This window comes from Pararge aegeria, chromosome 14, assembly GCF_905163445.1.
Source record: "Pararge aegeria chromosome 14, ilParAegt1.1, whole genome shotgun sequence".
In the NCBI taxonomy this organism is placed as follows: Eukaryota; Metazoa; Arthropoda; class Insecta; order Lepidoptera; family Nymphalidae; genus Pararge; species Pararge aegeria.
The window spans coordinates 14,777,940-14,798,015 of record NC_053193.1 but is presented as its reverse complement, the minus strand read 5'-3'; the positions used below and the strand labels follow the sequence as shown (position 1 = coordinate 14,798,015).

At 36.5% G+C, this 20,076-nt stretch overlaps 1 protein-coding gene across 3 annotated transcripts in view; it reads left to right on the top strand.

The window, feature by feature from the left end:
* The window catches only part of LOC120629272 (gastrula zinc finger protein XlCGF57.1-like), a 41,086-nt gene that overhangs the window by 1,170 nt on the left and 19,840 nt on the right, over positions 1-20,076 (top strand). For all 3 annotated transcript variants that reach the window (XM_039898164.1, XM_039898163.1, XM_039898162.1), the window contains exons 3-5: positions 2,489-2,655; positions 4,794-4,987; positions 12,115-12,301. In XM_039898164.1, coding sequence (XP_039754098.1) covers positions 2,489-2,655; positions 4,794-4,987; positions 12,115-12,301 — 548 coding nt within the window. The remainder of the gene's footprint in view (positions 1-2,488; positions 2,656-4,793; positions 4,988-12,114; positions 12,302-20,076) is intronic.

The window sequence follows — 20,076 nt, the reverse complement described above, 5'->3', positions numbered from 1 at the left end:
TCTGTAATATTTTCAAACTCTTGACGGGTGCTGGCATATAATATGATTCATCTCTACAATTTTATGGAGGTATAAGTAGGAATTTAGTAAGAATTAATAATTTCTTAATATTTCAAAGTACCTCTATGCTCTACATTTCCAAATATCTACAAACTTTTCAAACTCTACATAGTGGTGATGGGAACACTTTTGCATATAATATGTCTTCTCTACAATTATATGTTTAAGTAGGATTTCTGTAATTACTATTTAATGCCTTAATATGAGTAAATAATGTATGTACCATGTACAGTTTCAAAATATATGTAATAATTTGAAACTACATAGTGATAGTAACGCATATAATGTGTTTGCCTTACAATAAAATGTACTAATGTGACCTAACTAGTGAAAAATTTAGATATTATACGTTGCTTAAGCTAAATACCTGATAATATTCACAGCTTTATGCCTGTGTAAACTGTATTTCAGCTTCTAATCAACTGACTTTAATCAAACTTTGCACACTTATGCTTTTAAATACAGCTAGATGTATGTATACAGTCAAGAATACACATTGAACCAGCAGTTGTTGTTGTATAGTTTTAATAACACCCAGTAATAGGTTATCCCACTACAATCTTAGCCGCACATTAGGATGCGCAAGACAAGATAATTATCTATACTTGTTAGTAGTATTTTTTCTATAGGGATTGACAAGATAATGTGTAGACATAACTTTGTGGTGTGGTTCTATGTTCAAAAACCACAGCTCCATACAGCATGGGCAGGAGATATTTATCTCCACAGGGGATATTTATCTCCACAAAAATGCCACAAATTTCTATATTCTCTAACACTTTTATCAACTCTCTAAGCATTGATGCATGCATTTAATGATTTGCAAAGCAAATAATAAACGGGGTAAACTTCTGCATGCTTTAGTAAATGAACATGTAAATTTTATCCCTTGTTGGGGTCATAATCGGGGGATATAATTTTTGTCTCCGGTCTATGCTAACTAAATGTTTGTGCCCAGTTAGAGTATAGTATATTAATGCTAATGAAGCAGCTACATTTAGGCTTGATATGCATTCTCCTTAGCACCCTAAGAATAATTTCCAGCTACGCGAATGTCATATTTTTATATATTAAGAATTTAACTTCCATGTTACTAGCGAGTTCTAGTGTATGATACATAAAAATACCAACTGCATATCAATGGTCTAGTGATAAGCAACAAATACATATTCAGAGTTTCTGGATTTTAATCCCTAGTTTGACCATAAATTGTATTAGGTATTTGATTAAATAAAATCTTAGCACTATCCAGTCTAAATCCAAGTTTATTCTCAACGTGATACCAGAAAGCTAAATCACAATTTAGAAAAGTGTTTGCTTAGTGGCACGTCTTTATCTGTAGGGTGGTAACTAGCCATGGCCGAAGCCTTCAACCAGACAAAGAACTACTCTAATGATCTATTACCACTAGGCACTGTTAACTACTACGCACTAACGTACATCCTCATGGTTTTATCTACCTCATTCTGAGGAATTGTTTGTGCTATTCATAAAAAATATCTCCGCTGTTCATAACACTTTATAATTGGATTAAGCGCTCTGGACCTGTGTTCAGGAACTTTTCTTCATAAGTCCTCACCCTGTTATTATTGCTTACTGTACTGATTCCCTTCATGATGGAGACATCCAGTGGAGGTCTGCTTATAGAAGGCAATCATCATCATCATATTAACCTATTATCGGCCCCTTTATAGGGCACAGGTCTGCTCCCACAATGAGAAGGGGTTAAGGCCGTACACACCTTTGAGAACATTATGGTCACTTAGGCATGTAGCTTTCCTCACGATGTTTTCCTTCGCCGTTGAAGCTAGTGATATTTTAATTGTTTAAAATGCACATAACCTAGAGAAGTTAGAGGTGCTGGGATTCGAACTCGCCCCAACCGTTAGAGAAGTTAGGCCCCTCGGCCCCCCGCAGTGGCGTACATAGAAGATATGCACAAGTATGCAGATGATACAAAATGAAGAAATTCTCCGAGTACGAGTAGAAACCACTCGTCAAAAGTACGAGTTTAAAATAAATAAAATAGTAAAAGTTATAAAAAGCCTACCCTTAAGTTTTTATAACTCGTATTGGATTAATACAACTCATTTTATTTCATCTGCATACCCTGTGCGTACCCTCTATGCACGCCACTGGCCCCTGAAAGTCAGTGGCGTGCGATTTATAAAAAACTAAAGGGTAGACATTGTAAGAGTTATAAAAAACCTACTGTGCATACCCTCTATGCACGCCACTGGCCCCCCGAAAGTCAATGGCGTGCGATTTATTAAAAACTAAAGGGTAAACATTGTAAGAGTTATACAAAGCCTACTGTGCATAGCCTCTATGCACGTCACTGGGCGAAAGAGTAAAAATCCTACCCATTGGGCTACCACCGCTTCCATAGACGAGAATAATGATACATAATTAAGGATCTTTGTTCTAGTTTAAAACGCAAAGAGCACCTAGACAGACACATGCAGGAACACACCGAATACCGTCCGCATATCTGCCCGGACTGCGGGAAGGCCTTCAAGAGGAAGGAGCACCTAAACATACACAGCTCAATACATAAAGGAGACAAGGCACTCTCCTGCACTCTTTGTGATAAATGTAAGTTTATTTTTTAAGGGTGAAACTTCTATTAGCACTGTAGTTTAGGTACTAAGAACCAGTTTTCCAATGTCTTATAAGTTAAATTTGATGCTTTCAGAACTTGTTTCATAAAAAATCAGCAATTTTAGTCGTAAGACTGTCCGCACACAGTCAATATTGTTGACATTATAAATACGAAAAATATGTTTACTAATATGCAGAATATTGTGGCCTAGCAGACCCGCTAGTTGAGCCGGAATGTCAGCTACCACTATACCAAATTTTATTTGAATCCGTTCAGTAGTTTTCACATGATGCCCGGACAGACAGACAGACAGACAAAAATAAAATAAAAATATTTTTTGGACTTAGTATCGATTACAAAGCATCCCCGGGTCAAAATTTTCAAAACATATTTAATGTACAGAAATCTCCCAGTTACAGTTTTATTATAAGTATAGATAAGATAATGTTGACGTGTGTGCTGGCAGCCAAGCAACGATATTAGTATTCTTACTTACTATACGATTTGTACGGTCGTATAAATCGTTTCGAGTATCGAAACACAGTAAGGTCAAAGTAAATTGAAACTTAAGTAGCTTATCTAAAAGCTCAAGTTCATTTAAACTTCTACAGTCAACACTCGATTCGAATCGTTTATAAAATAAAAATCTGTGGTACAGAAATTGCGACCCTGAACTCAGGCATTATTTTGACGTTAAAAACAGTATACATACCGCTAGAAATCGAAAGTGTCCCATCCGTTATGTTGATATCCTTTCGACTTAATTCGTGAGGTAGCGGTTCATTTTAGGCAGTGATTATGACTACCATACTCCCTACCCTAACAGGTTAGCCCGCTAACATCTTAGACTCTACTCTCTAGGTCAATCACCACCAGTCAGTCAGGTGAGATTGCAGTCGAGGGTTAACTTGTAGCTGAATAAAAAAAACCTTTCGAACTAACTCGTACATTTTACTTCTTTGTTTCCAATTGCACCTCAAAGATCTGGAATCTCTTCCGGCTTCCTTTCCCCGCAATTATCTATCTATCTATATATATAAAAGAGAAAGTGTGTGGGTATGTTCCGTATAGGCTCCGAAACGGCTGGACCGATTTCAATGAAACTTTCACGGAATCTCCGGATTGACCTGGCGAGTAATCCAAAGTTTGGTGACGATCGGAGCACTCCTATTTTTGAACTGTTAAACTGTCAAATACAGTTTTTATTTACTATGATGATATTCTATTGTTGGGTGTACATGGGTGTAGATAATGATCTTCACCCGCTCGAGAAGAATATATTATGAGACTTAAATTAAAAATTTAATGATATAAGTTTATTGTTTAAATAAAATAAAGCAAAATCTAGCCCGGCGAAGCGGGCTGGGTACGCTAGTCTCTAATATGGGCTGATTTGAATTAAGAGTTAATAGGCATCTAGGAGTTCTCACCGCACTTGGCCAGCGTGGTAGACTATGGCCTAAACACTTCACATTTTGAGAAAAGACACGTGCTCTGTAGTGGACCGGTAATGGGTAGACGATGATGAGGATGAGGCATCTAGGCAAGCGTACTCTAACCTTATACTGCATCACCATTAACTATGTAATAATGGGCTGCCAGCCTTTTTTATCCATCATCATCTTTATATGAACCTATTGCAGGCCCACTACAGGGCACGGGTCTCCTCCCACAATGAGAAGGGTACAGGCCGTAGTCCACGGCGCTTTTTTTTTTATATAGACAAATTCAAATTCAAAATACCATTTTTTTCAAGTAGGCCTAGTTTATAAGCACTTTTGAAACGTCAAGTCAGTCTGTTTGGAGTGACTCTACCACCGGTTCGGAAGGCAGATTCCACTGAGTAGAGCCGGCAAGAAACTCGAATCTCTGTATTTGATAACTCTATTTAAAAACAGGTGTTTTCTTGATCGAAAACGTCGAGCAAGAAAACACCTGTTTTTAAAGAGAGAGATAAAAAACACCAACACAAAAACAATGCGCGTAAATTTTATACCAGGGCTACATGTAGAATCAAGAGTCACTATCGTCAACCCAATGTGCGTAAATTTTATACTGCATGTATGATCAAGAGTCAAGCGTTTAGCATAGTAATTCATACATTTAAAGGACCCCATTATTTCCCAATCAGCTTTTTACCGCAAGGACCACCTCCAGAAGCACCTCCAAACACACAACAAGTACATTCTACAGTACATGGATCAGAACAATATTTCATTGACTGAGCCGGAGCTGGACATCAAGGAGGAAGTGGAAGACTTTGATGACATCCATCCAATAATAACGAGCGTTCAAAGCATTGCTGAGTGCGACACATCATTGGAGGTAAGTAACCTTACTCAGGGGCATTGGGAGGGGCTTGCCCCGCGCTGGCGGCATTTAGGGGGGCGGCAAGCAGCAATTTTGTCGTCGAACTCACTTTTGTCATTTGCAATGTTTTTTTTTATCATACCACAGCTGTGCCCCTGCTGTTTTACCTGCATAAAAAAAATGTGTAACCCTTCGCAATAAACCAATCTTTCCGCTTTTTTAAACTGCCGATTGGCGCAGTGAACAGCGACCCAGCTTTCTGAGTCCAAGACCGTGGGTTCGATTCCCACAACTGCAAAATGTTTTCAAGTATCTGGGTGTTAATATGTACATGCATAACTAAGTTGTGGAAACTTCATTGGCTTATATGATAATAAAAATACGGCGCAGTGGGCAGTGACACTGCTTTCTGATCAAGGCTGTGGGTTCGATTCCCACAACTGGAAAATATTTATGTGATGAACATGAATGTTTTTAGTGTCTGGGTGTCTGATGAATTACTTATTAAAACTAGCTTATCATGAAGGATATTTGAAAGTGACTTTCATTATCTCAAACAATGTCATGGCCTTTTGGCTGTAATTGTCGTGTACTAGGCTGCAACAGTCACAGAATAGATACCTGCGTACAGACGTTGCACTCCTTTGATCTTTGAGAATGCTAACCTTGTATATGGCCTAAACACGTGCTCTCAATGTACATTGCACCTTAATACCGTGCCTTAGAGTATGTTATTTGTCATTCTGACTCTGCATGGTCACACGAGTTACGAAACACCACGATAACAATTATCGCAGAGTTGTAATTTTTGAAAAAAAAAAATATAAATATACTATAAAATACTATATATATAAATATACTATAAAATACTATACATATAAATATACTATAAAATGCTATATATATAAATATACTATAAAATACTATATTTATAAATATACCCAACCTAGCGTTAGATAATCACTAGGTCGTAGGATATATCCTATCTAACTGAGATGGTCTCGATCACAAAATTATTCAAAAATGACGAAAAGTTTTGCCTGTATTCTTAATTATATATTTTTGTTTCAAGCGTAAAACGCATTATTTAAATTATGTGACACTAGCGGCTGCCTGTGTTCTTCCTTTGTTTTCCTGATATAAAAGGTACGCCTACGCCTCCGTCCTTTCAATTAACTCTATGCCAATAGTCAATTCGATTGGTTGCTTAGTTTGGGCGTGAGATAAAGACAAACAAACAAACACACTTTTGCATTTACAATATTTACGCAAAAGCCCTTTCATATGAGATATTCCACATAACCTAGTAAGTAGATTACTTTAATAAAAGTATTTCCCATTTTTGGCAATAATTCAACACGGGAATTTAAATCAATAATTTTCAAATTTTTCTCTCAACTTGTGCCAAAAGATCTAGCTGGCTACCTTCGTGCCAAACTTCGGGATTGTAGGTCACCGGTAAGGATATTGCCCCTAGTATATCATTTGCAAACGTAAGACGTAGAGACGCTATCGCGCATCGAAGCATTAAACCATGACGGTTACATAGCAAAAAATACCCCAAGTCACTCGTAATTCGACGGCCGATTGGCGCAGTGGGTAGCGACCCTGCTTTTTGCCGTGGGTTCGATTCCCACAACTGGAAAATGTTTGTGTGATGAACATGAATGTTTTTCAGTGTCTGGGTTATATGTGATAACTTCGTTCGCCAACTTTAACCTAAAACTACGAGGGTTCCAAACGCGCCGTGGTCTAAGAAGAAGAGCCCACAACAAACTTAGCCGGTTAATATTTTTTTCTGTTATTACAATCTCACAGTAAATATATTTAGCTATAAAGCTAGAGCAATTCACACCCAAGCTTTTTTATCGTTTAAGTAATCCTTAATATTATAATAGGATTTTTCTGTAAGCTTTCGTTTTATATAAACTTTGAACTTATTGAGAGACATTTGAGATGTCTCATTTGGTAATTTGTTATAAAATAATATACAATTGCCCTTGAATGTATTTGCAATTTTGTGTAGCCTAGTAAACTGCACAACGAGTTTATTTTTGCTTCTAATATTTATAACCCATAACACAAGCTACGCTTACTTTGGGACTAGATGGCGATGTGTGTATTGTCGTAGTATATTTATTTATTTTCCATGTCCCAAAGTATATGACGTGTAGCCCAGCTACCTGGTGAATCTTCATAATCATGAATTTGTAGTAGCGGTGGAGCTTTTTGTGACAGAACTTGTCCGGGGAAGTACTATTGCCATGCTTATTTCTGCCGCTAAGCAGCATTGTGCAATGCTGTGTTCAAAAGGGCGTCTGTGTCACTACTCCCTGAGGCTGTCACATTTATAAGCAGGTGTCAAGTAAAACACGGGAAGTCTGTTTATTTTTACTCTTTGTTCATAGATTAAAAATTAAGATGTTTTAAATCCTGAAACTCACAAGAGTTCGTTAAAAATTGTTATTAATTTTTCCTTTAATTTGCAATCCTAGTTCAGTAAAAATAAGTTAACATGATTAATAAGGGCCAAAACGAAAGAATTCTTTCGTGAAAGGTTGTTATGAAAATAAAAATTAAATTAATTTTACGTAATACAGGTATGCGAAGCGTAATTTTTTTAAAAAAGCAACCGTACCTTCCCTATTTTAGCCTCCCTAAGGCTTTTTCTTTACCTTTTTATTCTGATTCGACTGGATATGTGCAGAATTCAACCCGCCAACCGGCCGGACTAAAATGGTTCCGTAGGGTGTAGGGGGGGTTAAGCCACCCGTCAATTCCCCCCCAGCTAGAGAAACCTACTGACATAGTTACACAAGTTTATATAGAATACCTTACCGGTACTATGGTATATAGAATAGTCCTATTTAATTACTATTCTAGCTGTTGCCCGCAACTGATAACTAGATATTTGTTAACATAAACTAAAAATTTAAAAACACCCGACTTTTAATATAGTGTACATTATTCTACTAGTCAATCCCTTTCATTTGATACCCTTATTGAGACCGTTGTCGAAAAAATTAAATAGTTGCCATATTGTAGAGGCGGCCATCTTGAATTTGAAATTTGTCATAGTGTGTAGTATTATTATATATATATATATATTATATTATTCTACTAGCTAAGCCGTTTTATTTGATACCCATATTGAGCGAGTTGTGGAAAATATATAATCCGCCGTTTGGTTGCGGCCGCCATCTTCGACCGATTTTCATCAAACATAGCTAAGATCACTCCCGACTAATTCACTTTACGAATATAAAACACAAACACAAAATCGGTTCATCCGATCGAGAAATAAGGCGCCACAGACACCACACAGACACATACCAAATTTATAACACTCCTTCGTTTTTACGTCGGGTGTTAAAATTAGTTCCGATAACATTCGAATGCCCTGAATGCAAACTACCACTTTTAGATGTCAGTCAAAGCCATCGTATCCATCCATCAGACCATTTAATATGTTACATTAAAATGAAAAAAAAAAACATAAAATTTCTTTTATTTGGACAGGATAACTTAGTTTTTTAAGAAAGATTACAATGAAAAGAACTAAATTTTTTTTTATGACAGGATAACCAAGTTTTTTTGAAGGTGGCGTGTGCCGTGTTATGAGTTATCACTTTATTTCTCAATCCTGAGCGCAGGCATGAATCCACCGCACTTCTCTGTTATTGTAAATCATTATTGCATTTTTCTAACTAAACCTACACTTGGAGGAATTATCAATTTTATAAATTTAAAATGCATATAAAAAAATTTATGTCCTGTCAGTTCCGAAATTATAAATGTAAACAGCTAAAATGGTAATGAAAACAAAAGAGACATTAACTCCCCATTATCTCGGAGCTTGCATAACGTAATGATATAATAGAAAAACTAGTCACTAACTAGCAAAGCTTTTATAATTTTTATCAGTGTTTTTACCTACACTTGGAGGAATTATCAATTTTATAAATTTGCTATTTGCTTTTTTTAATTTTTTTCTAAAACTTTGCTATTTTATAAATTTAAAATGTATATAAAAAATTTCGAAACTGACAGGACATAAATTCTTTTATATGCATTTGAAATTTATAAAATTGATAATACCTCCGAGTGTAGGTAAAAACACTGATAAAAATTATAAAAGCTTTGTATATCATAACGTTACACAAGCTTCGAGATAGTGGGGAGGAAATGTCTTTTTTTGTTTTCATTATTTTTTCTCGTCCGGGGAAGTACTACCGTAAGGCTTATTTCTGCCGTCAAGCAGTATGACTGTGTGCCGTTCTAAAGGGCGTGGTTGCCGGTGTGATTGAGGCATATGAGGCTTTACACCTACGCCTTAGGTTGGTGGAGAGAGGGCGTTTCGTGTTGGATGTAACCCTGACATGCCGTGCGAACTGTCACTTTGTTGACTCTCTTGGTCCGTCGAAGTAGAGAAATATATGAAATGTCAAACTGTGTGACTAAATAGTAAATGAATACCTTTTTGAAATCCACAAATAAACCCCTTCAATATGATACCCCACTTGACCTAGTTACCATACTTTGAAATGTTGACCCCGTTTTGGCATAATTCATAGCGGGAATTGAAATCATTGGTATCCGGATTTTTCTCATTGCTCGTGCTAGATAGAGACTCATTGGTGCAAAGTTTCAAAATTGTATCTCATCGGAAGGAGTTCCCCTCCTTCCAATGAACTACAATATGATGAGTGAAATTTTGTACAAAAATACTCAAAATTCAAAATTCAAAACAATTTTTAAATATAACACACACAAAAATATGGACTGATATGCACTTCAATTACAAGTGCATTTGCAAACATTGACAATATTTTTTTATTACGTTCAACTAGACCTTTCACATCTTCACAACATCTAGTGTTTTAAGTAGAGTTTTAGCTTCTTTTACGGGTTGATCAACTTTGATCCCAGCCGCGAACCGCAAACTTTTCAGAGTTGTGTGCGTTTTTAATTTAAGTAATTTAAAATACCACATCTGAAGACTGCCTCCTTGGTCTAGTGGTTAGCATGTTTACTACGGTTCACGAGGTCCTGAGTTCGAATCCCGGGTAAGGCCAAAAATTGTTAGGTATTGTGTTTTTTTACCAACCCTTAGTTGGTTGGCGGTATCAACCGCTATGCCTTGGAGAGCACGAGCAAGAAGATTGGCTGATTTTTTTATGCCATTCCATCATAATCAAATCAACCGATTGACGGCTGGACAGTTTGTAGGGAGTTCAAAAGTCTTTTGTAAGGTAAGGAATTCCAAAGACTTTTGTAGGGAGTTCCAAAGTCCAAAGTTTTGGGCCAACGACTCGCATCCACCTCGTTGGGCGACGGGCGTCGACCAATGCTTCGTCTAATGTTAGGCCAACATGAATGACGTGACGTTATGAACATGTGAAAAAAATTATATCCAACGCTCACTCCATCCGGTACTCATTGGGAGCTCTGCAAATAATTTAGCCGGTTGCTTTTGCTCTTTTCGCGTCGTTGCTCACATGACGTGTTGCTGCAGTAATGCAGAAGTCAATTATTTAATCAGTTATTCTTCTTGAATGCAGCGCGTAAATAGGTGATCCAACCTTCCGGTCTGTTTTAATAGACCTCATTATTATGTTCGACCAAAATTTTAAACAATTGTTAAATTAATTATAAATTTTAAGGTGATTCGTCATTCGAGAGTACATTATTTCTTGATTTTCAGTTCTTAACAAAGTCGGTTCTTTTTGGTAATTTTTTTTTCACGCTTCTTAAAGAGTAGTTTTGCAATCATATCGTAAGTTATAATAGCCGACTGACAACTGCTCATAACCATCTACAAAGTATTGTTTTTCCCGAAACCGGGGCGGTTAATTCTTGAGGAGTTCTCCCGGAACTTCACCATCAACTTTTCATTGTGACTAGCATAAATTGCTTTCCTACTATATACCATAATCGAAACGCAACCAGAGTAATAGTTATTATTGTGTTGTTCCGTTAGCCATCATCATTTCACTTGACCAAATATTGCTTTTCTTTAGCAAATGCTCAAGTTACTATAACAAATACTCAAATTGCTATAGGTGTCCCTATAATATTTGAGGAGTTCCTCAATTTCACCAAGATCCCTTCAACAAATCCTGACCGGGTGAAAATGGAACCACATGGGAAATCAATCTATGTCATTATCATTTAAATAACAACATTAGAAGAGTAAAGTAATATCTTATTATCTGTTATGGGCACTAAGATAACTGATGAATAATTTACATTAATACTTATATTATATCTCATATAATATATCAGATAAACACCCAGACACTGAAAAACATTCATATGTTCATCACACAAACATTTTCCAGTTGTGGGATTCAAACCCACAGCCTTTGTCTCGGAAAGCGGGGTCGCTGCCCACTGCGCCAATCGGCCGAGATAAGGGCTCATTTAAGTATTACCCCGCTCAACGGAACTAAATTATTCGTATTATGAGTAGGTAGACGGTAGGTAGGTACGTTATTCTCCCCCAGATGCTTTCCCCCTCCTTGCCTCGGTGAGCACGCTAAGTCGACAGTACCGGTTATTATAACTAATTTGACCCATTTTAACACACTGATTCTGAACACCAGTTCAAGTAGATCCTTGAATCTTTATTCTATTAAATGCTCGGGCTGAATTCTATCATCCCGAGTGTATATTAGCGAATAAAAAAAACAATGGCTGTATGACTCTATTTTTAAATGTGAAAATTAGCAGCCTTGTTTTTTTTCAAATATTTAATTACAGTGAGCTTTTTTTATTTTTTTTTATTGGATCTTCAAACTGTTGGCAATCAATGTCACTTTCATTTGAATAACAACGGTGGAAGACTGTTTTTCAGGAGATTGAAATCTTCTAGAAATGACAACGACCAACTAATTAAAATAATAATCTACATGCTAACAAAACAAACATTCAAATTTAATACCGGCAATATCACACAGAGAAAAGAGATGATAAACAGATAAAACGGAAAATAAATAAAATGACCAAGCTAATTCCTTGGCTAAGGTAATAGTTTGGACATTTTAAAGGAATGTTCCGTGTGGCACATCTCTCTAAATAAGTAAAACGGAAAGTAAATAAAATGTCGTTTGCAAGTCGTTCGAAAACTACTTTTCTTCCAGATGGATGACAAAAATGACTCCTCGACGGATTACTGCCAGGACTTTCCCAAAGACGTGGGGATGTACGACATCACACGACCGCATCTGTGCACGGAATGTGGAAAGAGTTACAAGAGAAAAGATCACCTAAAGATCCACAGCTGGACTCACAAGAAGAAGGAAGTGTTATGCAGGCAGTGCGGAAAAGGTGAGTTTGTTTGTTGATTCTTATTTTTATCCCCGACAGGCAAGTCATTCAACCTGGCGCTGAGCAGGTATAATCTATGCAGTTTTGGTGCGTGTGCGTGCGCTAACTGGACGTTGCGGACAAAATAGACTTCAACTTAAAAAGCGTTGGAAAAGAGCAATCTGCTAAGATTCTTGCCGGCTCTTCTCAGTGGAATCTGCCTCCCGAACCGGTGGTAGAGACACTACAAACAGACTGACTGGACGTTTCAAAAGTGATTATAAACTAGGCCTACTTGAAATAAGAATTTTGAATTTGAATAAAGTCAGTTACTACTTGTGCTACTACTAACGTCTTCTGCGATCACCATCCCGTCTTGCCCAGCGTGGTGATGATGGGTAAACGTCCTATTTTTTTAGGAGAGCCCGATACTCCAGCAGTGGACCGTTATAGGCTAGGCTATTGATGCTTGTATGTAATCTGGCGAAATAAAGAATGAATGTATGAATGAAAACACTTTTATTGCACACTAGCCGTTTCCAGCCCGCTTCGCTGGGCGAATTGAAAAAGGAAATAAATTACATTTTATGTTTCATTTTTATTTATTTTTTTCATATTTTTATTATTCTCCTTTTTTTTAATTTTTGTATGAACATAAATAGGCCCCGCGGATAGAACTGTAAGCATCGATATTGTTTAGACTTACTCAAATTCCAAATTCCATCGATTTAGCCTGTATCTTTCATCCAGGTGATTTTTCTCACTAATATTTATTGTAACTTTCAATGTGCAATCATTATAACATTTCCGTGCCTTTCTTCCAAAAATTAATAATAATTGACATGAAGAAAAAAATTTGAAATGAGCATTGAAAGTTTAAGTTAAAGTCATTGCAAGTCTCATATGTGAAGTTGAAATCTTTGAAAAGGTTCAAGTGCGACGAATTTTCTGTTAACTAAAATTTTCTCCGTGACATCAATTTTTTATAGAAAATTAATTGTGCATGTTTTTTATGAATTCTATTGGAATAAGTAACTAAATTTCTTTTCCACATCTCATGTGCTTGGAAAATGCATTCATTTTAATCTGTTACATTTCCGCGATCCCGCAATAAAAGAATTCGTCGGTTATGTAGTCTGCAAAAGTAAAATGAATGTAAAATTCTTAGTCCGTTGATTGGATAGCTACATGTAAAGTTAAGTTTTTGAAACCTCTCAATGACTTTTTCTCCGCTGCCAAAAAGACGATTGTTGTAAGGAAATACACGAATATCCCTACATACACAAAGATCCCTACCAAATTTGGAGTCTGTAGAAGTTACAGGTTAGAAATAAAAATTTTAGATTTTAACACCCACCCCCGCAATTCCTGTCGGAAGTAGACTTTATTGAAATCCATTTTGAGATGTTCTTTATGTGAATAATAAAAGATTCCTACCATATTTAGAATTTTTAGAAGCTAAATTTCGAAATTGAAATTTTTTATTGTTAACACCCACCCCCGCGAACCTTATTGGAGGTGATTCATTGTAACATCCGCTCGATCATTTTTATATTACATATAGAACACTCTCACTAAATTTGGAGTCTATAGGAGCTATCGCTTGGAAATTGAAAATTTTCATTGTTAACGCCCCCGCAATCTTCTTTGGGGTGGGATATCGTAAAATTTGTTCATAAATCATTTTTACATCACTTATAGAAAATTCCTACAAAATTTGGAGCTTGTAGGAGCTTTAGCTGGAAAATTAAAAATATTAATTGTTAATACCCACCCCCGCAACCCCCTGTGGGGTGAGCTATCGTAAAATTCGTTCATAGCCTATTTCTACACCTCTTACAGAAGATTCCTACCAAATTTTAAGTCTATAGGAGCTATAGTTTAAAAACGGGAATTGTTCATTATTAACGCCCCCGCAATCCCCTTTGGGGAATGAATTTCTTAAAATCTATTCATAGCTGACCTCTACATAGCAAAAGTAATATTCCTACCAAGTTTCACGTTTCTAAGTCTTATGGTTCCCGAGATTTCGTGGTGAGTGACTATATAGATGGGAATTCTTCGATTATCATCGAAATTTTTAACTTTTTATGGGGCTTTTCTAAAATTTTCTTACATACAAAACTTTCTCCTGACAATTCTAAAGATAAAAAAAAGCCCAATTGGTCCAGCCGTTCTCCACTACCGTGAGTAGATTCTTAGCTGAATGTAAAAAACCATAATCCGTTTAATACACTCTGTTGAAATCCATGAAAACAAAAGAATCAAGAGAAAATGCTTATCTTTTGTTTTTATTAGCGGGATAAATGTTCATAAAAGTAAAACAGCAATAAAAAAATGAAGGAATGTTGGAATTCAAAAAATAGATAGCCATAAACCATCTAGGAAAAATTTCGCATCGAATGGTGGTAGTTTCATGTCGATACGATCAGTGGTTTAGGCGTGATTGAGCCTCAAACGAAGACCATTTTCATTATATATATATAGACTACAAGTACATATAAAAAGATAAGTTAACAAAACAAGATATACAATATGTCGGCCTTATTGCTTTATAGCGATATCAAGGCAAACAATGGTGAAAAAAAACAAATACAGAAAATAGGTAGGTGGTATTTATTTAAGCAATTTATTAATTGCTTAAATAAATATATTATAATACTTGTAACCAAATACAATATTTAACTACCAATATAAAAAATAAAATTACCATAATTAGTTTGGCAACTAGCATTAAAAAACAACATTTCTTTATTCAAATATGCCTATCAGAAACTCTTTTTAGCGTTCATCTATACTATTTTGTATTTGTCCGATATTTATTGTAGCAATAGCTTTACGCGACTTCTTTACGCTCACTGCTGGACATAAGCAGTGGCGTGCACAAGATTATTGACCAGGGTAGGCATAAAGCTGGATTTTTTTTTTTATAAAAGTAACATAAAATGTAGGCTTTAATTTTATAATTTTTTTTCTAATCATTTCATACTACTCACTGCCTCGATGGTCTAGTGTTTACGAGTAGCATGTAGAACTATGGATCGCGAGGTCTTTTGTGCGATTGTCAGGTCGGGCAAAGAATTTGAACTTTTCTTTGATTGAACTTTTCTATTCAAAGATCTTGGTAGGTCCAGAGTTGGAGCTCTCCACCCACGTTTCTCGGAGATCACGTTAAGCTGTCGGCTATTATCAATAACATATGAGCCCATCATACCGGATTCGAGCAACTTTGAAACCATTCACCACTAAGCCACTCATATGAGAGACCCGTTGCCCATCCAACTGATGGGCAACGGCTTCGTCACTGCCCACTGCACCAGTGGGCAGTGACCCTGCCTTCTGAGTCAAGGCCGTGGGTTCGATTCCCAAAACTGGAAAATATTTGTGTGATGAACATGAATATTTTTCAGTTTCTGAGTCGTGTTTATTTGTATATTATATGTATTTATGTATATTATTCATAAAAATATTCATCCGTCATCTTAGTACCCATAACACAAGCTACGCTTACTTTGGGGCTAGATGGCGATGTGTAATGTAGTACATATATTTAGTATATGTTTATATTTACTCTAACGTGTAATAGTACTGTTTGTTTCACTTGAAAAGCTAATTAATAAAGAAATAAAGAAATAAATAAATTATTCTATACTATTTATTATGATACTTTTCATATGCGAAAATTACTTATTTTAATCTCAATCAAATTATTTTTGTTTATGTGACTTTACCTTAGTGGGGTAACATTTGGTTATACTGCTTTGCAGTGGAAATGTAGTTGTCTCAAAGTAATACGTTTATTCGCGATATTACGGTCGTACGTATGTAAGCTCACCTCGCCGGCCTGGCTGACCCTTCCCCCCCATTACGGCGAGAGGCAGCGTTGCGCAAACCGGTATTCAGACTCGCTATGTAAGGCTTGCGAACAAGGTCGCAAACGTTTTGCTATTAATTTTTAAATAGGCCAATGTGACTCAATTTTTTATTACCGTCCACAGCATATTTTGGTCCCACTGCTGGGCACAGGCTCTTTCATATAAGATAGGGCTTTGGCGCAAAGACCCACCACGCTGCTGCAAAGCGGCTTGACATAAGGCAGGAATGGCAAAGACTAACGTTTATGGCTCCTCCGAACTAACATACCTATGGTATTAAATTTTGTTTATCCTATAGTATTTTTGTATTTAGCTTTAAACAGATATGATATAGGTACTTGCAGAAGGCATTCCTAAAAAATACTTTTTATTTTAATTGGATGAGTGAAGGTTGCATCTTCGTCAAGCCTCCATCAAGAGAAAGCCTCCCACCGTCTGGTGAGGGGCTTCGGCCGGGGCTAGTTACCATCCAACCGACAAAGACGTGCCGCTGAGCGATTTAGCGTTTCGATATGTCGCGTGAAAACTGATTAGGGGTAAAGGTTTAATATATACCTTACCTACCATACCTACTCACTAACAGGTTAGCCTGCTACCGTCTTAGACACCATGTGCGATTGGTAAGGGCTAACTTGTAGCCGAAGAAAAAAAAACAAAAATCATATTAGATGGTACTCCAGTACAATCAGGTTAATAACAGCCCAGCGCTAGTCTTTTCACTGAAACAAAAAGGTCAACTAAACTCAATCTTCTGACTATTATTTTAGATACTCACAAATCATAGTATTTTTCGAGCAATGTCGCATATATGCTGAGTTATAAATGAAAATCTAATTCTGGTGCGAGTTTATTTTTTGTAAGCAACCTTTTTTGTCGGGAATTTCTGAGACAAACTTTTTTGTCGGCCTCTCCCAGAAATGTCTTGAGGCGGGATCCTGCCCCTTTGTTGGGGAAGGGAGATTTTTTTGTGATATCCACGAGTAAAGTGAAGGACGAACTACGTAAGGGCGGGTAGGTATAACGGGAAACGATAAGCTTAGCTCTGAGCAAGACTCGGGTATCTTATCTCTATGTAACAGATGCTATGCCATGCTTATTCAAAATGATTACGTTGGTTAATATCGGAGAACGGACAGCAGCGTCCCCCGTGCTACTACTATCATCGCACGCTATGTAGCGATAAGGCCCTATGCTCTATGTTTATATTCTTTGGTGTACATTAAAAGTGTATTCATTCATTCATTTGGCCGAATGGCGCAGTTTGCTTTCTGAGTCCAAGGTCCAAGGGTTCGATTCCCACTAGTGGAAAATGTTTGTGTCATGAGCATGAATGTTTTTCAGTGTCTGGGTGTTTATATATATACTCTAAGTATTTATGTATATTTTGATCCATGTGATTGAATTTATTGAGCACAAAAGATCCTGGAGGGTCGAAGTGCATCCGCTGAACATCGGGCCTCATTACAAGATAGATAGATTTATGTATATTATTCATAAAAATATTCATCAGTCGTCTTAGTAACCATAACACAAGCTACGCTTACTTTGGGGCTAGATGGCGATGTGTGTATTGTCGTAGTATATTAATTATTATTATTATTATTTATTTGTGTTGTGCTTTGTGAAATTTAGTCCTTGACTGCAATCTCGCCTATTGAAAAGTTATAATACAGTTAAGGTGCAACGTGTTAACCTGTTACAATTTTACGGTTTCTACCGGAACGCTTAATCTTTTGGTAAGGTGGTAACTAGCTAAGCCCGATGCCTCCCATCACACCAGGCCAGAGAAAATTCAGAATTTCAAAGTCCCAAATTTACCCTGCCGGGGATCAAACACGGAGCCTCCCACATAAAACCATAACACACACCGCCGCACCAGGGAGACTTTTCAACTCACGTACTTCACTTTGTAGCCCAGGCCGGCTAGCATGGGCAAGAGACCTTTTTCTACCAGGGGAAAGGATAAAATGTCTTGATCTTCTCCCAAAGCTTTATTCAATTAACTCATCGAGCATTGGCGCACAAGAATGTCGGCGCAAGATCCGTATATAAACTTTAATCACGCGAATCCCTGCGTGAAAAATGTAAAGATATAGGTATACTTATTGTAGCTTTATAACATATTTATGACGATATAGAATTTGTAAGACAAACCATTCTTTTTATAAACGCAAAGTATAATGGACATCAGCTAGTGACAGCTGCACATCGTCTGCGAAAGTATATGCTTTTATAATATGATTCCCAAAATAGTTTCGGACCTGCCAATGCATAAGTTTAAACAAGGAGTTAAAACACATTTACTGTACTCGTACAATTGATTAATTTATTAACGACAAGGCTACTTGGAAGCAGGCTCTGCTCTCATCTCTTACAAGAAAGAAAATTTTAATGATGTCTCTTGCCAGCTCTTCTCGGTGGAATCCCCCGAACCGGTAGTAGAGTCACTACAAACAGACTGACTTGACGTTTCCAAAGTGCTTATAAAACGAGGCGTACTTGAAATAAATGAATTTTGAACTGAAAATTTTTAGACTTTAGAGTGGACATTTTGTCCAAATAATATACGTGTAATAAGTAGTAAATAAACGGGGGTTAACTTCTCCTACTCCCTGTTTCTTCGCTTTGGCAGGTCGACACGTTAATTTTTTCCCTTGCCAGAGAATATATTTTTTGTCTCCTACATACGTATATATAGTAATATATAATATAGTATACGTAATATAGTGTAACATAAATCATAGTGCAAAAGCTAGCGGTATCATCTCCAGTACTTAGTATACATTATTGCTTAAAGGTTGCATTACTAACCAGTATTCGAATAAGCGACATATAAGCAAGGCCGAGTCGCGTTGCGCAACTGGGATCAGTTGAGTAACTTTGGGTAACGGCGAAATGTCACTTGTGTATTTAATTAATGAATGAATATAATTTCATTGTACACCACGGAAAAATAATATCACAGATAACTACAAATAAATTAATAATGATAACCGAGACGTAATGAAATAGCAAGCACGGTCCACAAGCAAAGTTCATACGCAATGGTAACCATAAAAATATTTAACCATCTGCCAGATTTTATTAGGAACACTGAAAATGAAAATGAATTTAATAAAATATAAAAAAATACCTCATAGAGCCATGCCATAAATGATTTCTTTGATTTTGAGCAATCGCAATTAAATCGGTTTCCCTACTATAAAACATAAGTAAGACATCGGTCTTACTTTTTTTTTTTTAAATTCATAGAATTATTTAATTTTAAAAGATCGCTGCGCACAAACTTGGTGTACATACGTTACATTATATAACTAAATTTATTTTAAATATCGTATTATAAATGTAACATTATGTATTGTGCTGAATAAATTGAAACAATATAATTCGCCATGTTTTAATAAATATTTTACTTAGTCCAAGACCTTTCATTTGATAGCCATATTGAGGGAGTTGTGAAAGAAAAATGTAACTCGCAATTTTGTGGTGGAGGCCATCTTAGATTTGAAATTTGGCATAGTGTATAGTCTTCTACTGTTCAAGGTCTTTCGTTAGATACCCATATTGACGGATTTGTAAAAAGAAAATGTTTGTCTCCATTTTGTGATGGCAGCCATCTTGGACCGATTTTACACATAGACATTACATAGTTAAGAACACACTCGACTAATTCACCTTTGAAACAAAAATATATAGGTAGTAATCACACAGAGGAAACTGCTGCCCGTTATATTTCCTTAGTCGCCTCGTAACTTTTGTCTATTGCCTGTGCTAGCCCTGCTGGTGTGGTAGTTCTGTCCTTCTCCTAGTCTTCCCTACAGATAAGGATAGCACTAACGACAAAGACGTACGGCCAGGGGATTAAGCGTTCCTAACAGGTTGGTCTTTTTTGACTGCATCATCAATTAACACCAAGCAAGC